At 49.1% G+C, this 5,762-nt stretch overlaps 1 protein-coding gene across 2 annotated transcripts in view; it reads left to right on the top strand.

Moving 5' to 3' along the window:
• Positions 1–3,166: 3,166 nt before the first annotated feature.
• The window catches only part of PPIA (peptidylprolyl isomerase A (cyclophilin A)), a 4,251-nt gene continuing 1,655 nt past the window's right edge, over positions 3,167–5,762 (top strand). The window contains exons 1-3 of one of the 2 annotated variants that reach the window (XM_012646910.1): positions 3,167–3,271; positions 5,532–5,562; positions 5,689–5,740. In XM_012646910.1, the coding sequence (XP_012502364.1) occupies positions 3,203–3,271; positions 5,532–5,562; positions 5,689–5,740 (152 nt within the window). In that variant the 5' untranslated portion in view covers positions 3,167–3,202. The remainder of the gene's footprint in view (positions 3,272–5,531; positions 5,563–5,688; positions 5,741–5,762) is intronic. The other variant, XM_012646912.1, reaches the window with a different exon arrangement.

Genomic DNA, 5,762 nt, shown 5'->3' with positions numbered 1-5,762 from the left:
CGCATGCCCCATGGAGGAGACACACTCCAGGGCCCTTTCATCACTCACACGCGGGGCTATTAATCTCATTCATATGTTCACTCATTCATTCAACAAACTCTTACTGAATTCTGATGTCAGCAGGGTACAGGGATCCGGTACACACAAATGAAACAGGTGTAGTTGGCAGATCAGCTCTGGGAGAGCTAAGGAAGGCTTCCCAGAAGGGGCTATAGGGTGGGCTTTGCCTGGTGGAGGCGGGGATGATATTTCAGGGAAGGCACCACATGGACAGAGGCATGAGCCATGAAAAGCCGGCAGCGGTGGCGGTGGCGGGGAGTGGAGGAAAGGATGAGAAATTCAGTGTGGCCATTAAAGTTCAGCCCACAAGACTGGACAAGCAAGTTGGGACCAGACTGTGAAGGGGTGGCTTAGATTCTATACTGTGGGTGATCAGGAGCCCCCTCCCATGCTTAGCGTTGGAGTTACAAAATCAGATGGTTTTGAAAATGACCAGTCTGGAAGTACCAGAAGAAACTGGGGATGAGTAACAGGTTAGGAAGTTGCTATGAAAGGCCAAGCAGTGGCACGGGGTGGGGGGTGGGGGTGGGGGGAGGTGCTTGGTGGTGGTGGCGGAGGCCTGGGATTGAAAGAAGGCCTAGGGAGGAGGAAGGAGAGGAAGAGAAGAGGGGAGAAAAGGGGAGGAGAGGAGGCCTGGGGAAAGAGGCCTAGGGAAAGGGAGGACAAGGAGAAGGGTCTCATCTATGGGGAGGGAGTAGGCAGGAAGACTCCACCTGGAGTGAGCTTGGGTGGAGAGCTTGGTTTAGAATTATCTGAGAATCTGAGCCATGGGAATGGATGAAGTTGATCTTGGAGGGTGTGTAAGGGAACAAAACAAGATAAAGTGTGCAACTCTGACAGAGGAGAAATCTGTGAGTTAAAGGGGAAATGGTCAGACACAGAAGAAATGGGACAGAAAGTCAAAGCCATTAAGGAAAGGAAGCTTTCCAAGCAGGTGAGGAAACATGCCTGATGCAGGGCAGCATTAGGCCTGCAAAAAGCACCTGGGTTTGTGGGTTGCGAGGTCTCTGATGGTCTCAGCAAGAGCAGTTTCCATTCAGCTTTCAGAGCAGAAATACTGAGCTAGGCCTTGGGCCAGAGGAGACAAGTTACCCTCTTCCAAAGTCGTCTGTTTTATCATTTTTGAATACCCTGATTTTTTTCCCTGTTACATTCTCTCTTGCTCAGACACATAAGCAATTGTTTATAAGATGTTATATGAACAAAAACTACAGTCGTGTTACAGAGTTCTGCTTGCTGGTGTAGAACACCTCCGGCTAGCCAGATCAGGGCACTGTTGAGTTCATTTGGATTTGCTTTTGGTCTGATTCACCCAAATAAGGCATGGACAGGCCTACATTCCTGAGGTTCTGTGTCTGCTGATATTTCACAGTTAGGAAGTCCAGTTCAACAGATAATGCTAGAAAACAATACCCTACAACACTGGCTCCCCCCTTAACAAACGAAACACTTGGATATTTGTATTCTTGAGTGTACACTCACTCCCTAATGTAAAGAGACCTAGGACCTTGCCGTGACAATGTGGATGGTGAAAAGAAGGCAGGGCTTCAAACAGTTTCAAGAGGGAAGACAAGTCACAAGGATGTGTTTATTTTATTATGCATTCATGCATTCATTTATTTCTTAGGAGGAGTTCCTAACTGCTCCAAGTTTCAGGATGGAGGAGTGAGAAGTTAGAGAATTTATACCTGATGGCGTTAGGTAATTTTTTTCAGTGTCACATGAGGACAAGTAACTTTCTCAAGATTGCAAAGCACTGGGTGATGTGGAGTGAGCAAAAAAAGTACTTTCCAGTTCTGACTCTGCTAACACTCACAAGTGGATTACTCTAGTAAGAAGCTGGAGCCCTAATTTCCACATCCATAAAATGGGGTGGTTATGAGAACAAAACAATACTCTTTAAATTCTTTAAATTGCTAGCACTTGTAAGCTCATGATGTTATCAGCAATGGCAAGAGGCCAGACACTGAACTTCATCTATCAGACGAATCCTCATTTTTGTCTCACCCCAACCCCATCCTGGTTTTGCAGATGAAGAAAATGAGTTTTAGAGACATTAAATAACATCCTGAATATCGCGGCTTGCAGCCCAGGATATATAAATTCCCTTTTCAAGGTTTTCTGAACAAAAGACGAGTCACATAAGTGAATTTTAATGAACGTATTATTAACGTCTTTGCCTGAAGGAATTCACTTTTAAATTGTGGCTTATCTTTCATCCAGAAATCAGAACTCAATTCTGCTCCGAAAGCGGGTGTGAGTGTGTGGGGGTGGCGGCACAGACTTAAGGAAAAAAAAAGGCAAAAATGTGCACAATGTGTCTTCACAGGTTAAGACCCTGGTCAGGCTCCTGTTTTCACGGCTTCCTCCTTAGGAAAATTCGAGCAGCGTATGCAAGATATTTTCGGAAAGTAGGGCATTTTGAAAGCATTTCATAACCTGTCTCAGATGGAGGGACTGCCTGTATTCCATCCTCGGGTTAGAGAAAACGGAGATACTCAAAGGCAAGCTCGCCTCCCTGACGTGGCCTGGCCAGAGCCGGCGCGGAGGTCGCCGGGGCAAGATGCGGTCGCACTGGGGCTCTTCGGTCCCGGGAACGCGCCGTCTGCATTTCCGCCCGCGGAGGCATAGGGTCTGGCCGATGGATCCTGAGCGACCTTGACCGGCAGTGCGACCTTGAGGCCTGCGTTCACCTCAGTTGCCCCCTCTGTGCAATGGGGAGACACGCCTCGTCGCGGGGCAGGGACCGAGGAGCCACCGCGTTGCAGTCACCCTCCCGCGTGCGCGCCATGGCGCGCGTCCTCCCGCATTGCCCGGTTCCGCACCGACCCATCCCCCTCGCTCCGCGCCGCGGTCCCGCCCAGAACCCCGCGCCGCAGCCACCGCGACGGAGCCCGCGGGCGGGAACCTGCCTCCGCGCGTCAGCGCGCACGCGCGCCCGCCGTGCCGCTCTCCCGGCGCTGGCCTCCGCCCATAAGCCAGAGGCACCGTCATTCTGGTCGAACTGCAGTCGCGATTGGCCAGGACTGAGGCGCGAGACCGGGCTGTGGGCGGGGCCTGAACCTGCTATAAAAAGGGCGGGCGAGGAGGCTCGTGCGGCTTTGCAGACGCTGCTGCTTCCTGGAGTTGCCTGCTACTAACCATGGTCAACCCCACCGTGTTCTTCGATATCGCCGTCGACGGCGAGCCCTTGGGCCGCGTCTCCTTTGAGGTCGGGCGGACCGGTGCATGCCGGGGTTGGGCCCAGGGAGCGGCCGGAGGGAGAGACGGGCGGCGGCGGCGCCCCAGAGGACTGGGGCGCTGGCCGACCCTTCCTGAGGAGCGAGGGCGGGCGGGCGGCGGCGCCATTTCCTGACGAGGGGCCATTTTGGGAGGCGGCGAGGCGTTGGGGGGAAGCTGGGGCGGCGGCTGACAAAGGCGGGCGGGGCGGCTGCGCGGCCGTTGGGGAAGGGGGCCCGTACCCCACGCCCGCCCGCGGGACCCACGTGGCCGCGCCTTGCCCTGCCTGGCGCACGTGCTCGGCGGCCGCGCTCCCGCCTGCGCTCTGGGAGCCGTTGGGCCCCGCCCTGGCTCGTCCTGGGCACTGCAGAGCGGAGCCAGAAGCGCGCTCGCGAGCATTTATAACCACTCTCCCGGGAAGCTCCATCTGGAGAAGTGTCAGGAGGCACCAGGGTGCTTTGCACGCTGAGCTGGGGCGCTACCTGCCTGGGGTTTTTCTCAAGGACCTAGGCGCGGTGTGAGCCCATCCACGTTAGTTTAGATCTTCTGTAAATCCTGGGAGGCGGTGTTAAAGATGTAGGATTTGTTGTTAAGAGGATGTGATTGATTGTGACTTGAGTGCACATCCAGTTTGTTAAAATAGGGAATTTTATTTAGAACCAAGCCCCAAACATCCTTCCACGTCCGCCAACCCCAAGCGGAAATGTGAAAACGGGCATTGCTTTTGCTGGTGCCCAAGGGCCGCCTTTCGCCGCAGTGACGGCACCGGCTGGGGAGGCGCTCTTGAGCCCCTCCCAATTGTCCGTGTACAACATGATAGGCAAGTCGAGACTGGCCACAGGGCAGGCCTTTTCTGTCGAAGGTGAATTACCAATGGTTACCTAATTAGGTTTGAAGGCGTTAAACGAGTAGTTAAAAATGAATTAGTAATTACAGCAGAATATCTAAATTTGGTGTTTCTTTTAAAAAGTTAAGTATTACATGGAATTCCATTCCAGTTAACTCAATATGGTAGGCCTTAGGGTGTAGTGAAATAAGGTGTTATTCTCTGAAACCACTTCTCAAAAAGCCACTAATGGTTAGGGATCTTATTCCAAAAATAGGTTTCCGTCTCCTGCAGTCTTCGTGAGGGCAGGAGGTTTCCTTGTTGCCTACTTTGTCCACAGTGCCTGGCACATAGTAGGCATCTAAACACTTGGAGAATTACATCCTAATCAGTCTACACCCCACTTTTATCTGTAGTCAGAGCTGATAATTGACAAGGGCCCTCGTGGAAACTTGGCCTGAGCCTGATGCTGGGCAGCAGGTTAGTCTCAGGTTAGCCAGCGAGCTTAATGAAAAGGAGACGGGACTTCCCCATAGGTCCTTTGGTGAGAATGGATGTAGAACTGCCAATGAGGACTTTAACTTTAGTGACAGTCTATTTAGGGAAGCAGTAGTCACTTGTAATTGTGGAAATATGGACTACAGAGCTCTGAGAAAAGTGAATGTTTAAAAATAGACCATGTATTTTAGGTGCAAAATAAAAAAATAAATATGTTCCTGAAAAAATGTACAGGGATGTTAATAGTTGATTTAGTCACATCTCTGGAATGTTTTATAAAATACTACTTTTAAACAAGCTGTCTTTATGAAAAGGGCTTGTAAATGTTTTCCTGTGGTATTTAAGGTTCATCTCTAGCTATAATGTACATTCAGGAAAGGTTCAAAGCAGATGCACTAGAAACCAATCTTTATTTTTTACCCCACTACTAGGTAAGGGACCTGGAAACCAAGAAGTGACTGCTCATCTAATCCATAAAGCTATGTTAACAGATTGGAGGTAGTAGCATTTTCATTACAAGTGACTAAAACAACAGTTACTTACCCCTAGTTATGCAGCAGTACTTGCTGTTCCTTAGAATTTTGTCCTTAGGTTCCAATTGAAGTTGGGGGTGGTAATGTACATTTGAGAAGCCATATATCTGTTCAGCATATGTAATAGAAAAAATTCTAAGTCACTTTTTAGAAGTCTCTCACTGTAAGTCATTACTGGTTCTGTATTTTGGGCATATCTTTGGTTCTCATGTCACCAACCTGGACCTTAAAGCTGTCAGAAACAGTTTTTGTTTGGGATTCAAAGTAATTATTGAAGAAGCATTCTCTTCTAGTGAGAAAATGAATTTATGATTCAGAAGCCAATGCAGACGTGGGTACTAAGCAACAAAATATGTAAGCAGATGTTGTTAATTAACTATCATTTTCTCTTACAGCTGTTTGCAGACAAAGTTCCAAAGACAGCAGGTTGGTTCCATTTTCTAACAATGTAACAGTATGTTTGTGTGTATATGCTTGTATGTATGTGTATATATAGTAACAGTGTATATGTGTGTGTATGAATACATACTTTTTTTTTTTTTTTTTTAACAGAAAACTTCCGTGCTTTGAGCACTGGAGAGAAAGGATTTGGTTATAAGGGTTCCTGCTTTCACAGAATTATTCCA

Source organism: Propithecus coquereli, unplaced genomic scaffold, assembly GCF_000956105.1.
Source record: "Propithecus coquereli isolate 6110/MARCELLA unplaced genomic scaffold, Pcoq_1.0 Scaffold252, whole genome shotgun sequence".
Classification (NCBI taxonomy): Eukaryota; Metazoa; Chordata; class Mammalia; order Primates; family Indriidae; genus Propithecus; species Propithecus coquereli.
This window is presented reverse-complemented; position numbering and strand designations above follow the sequence as displayed.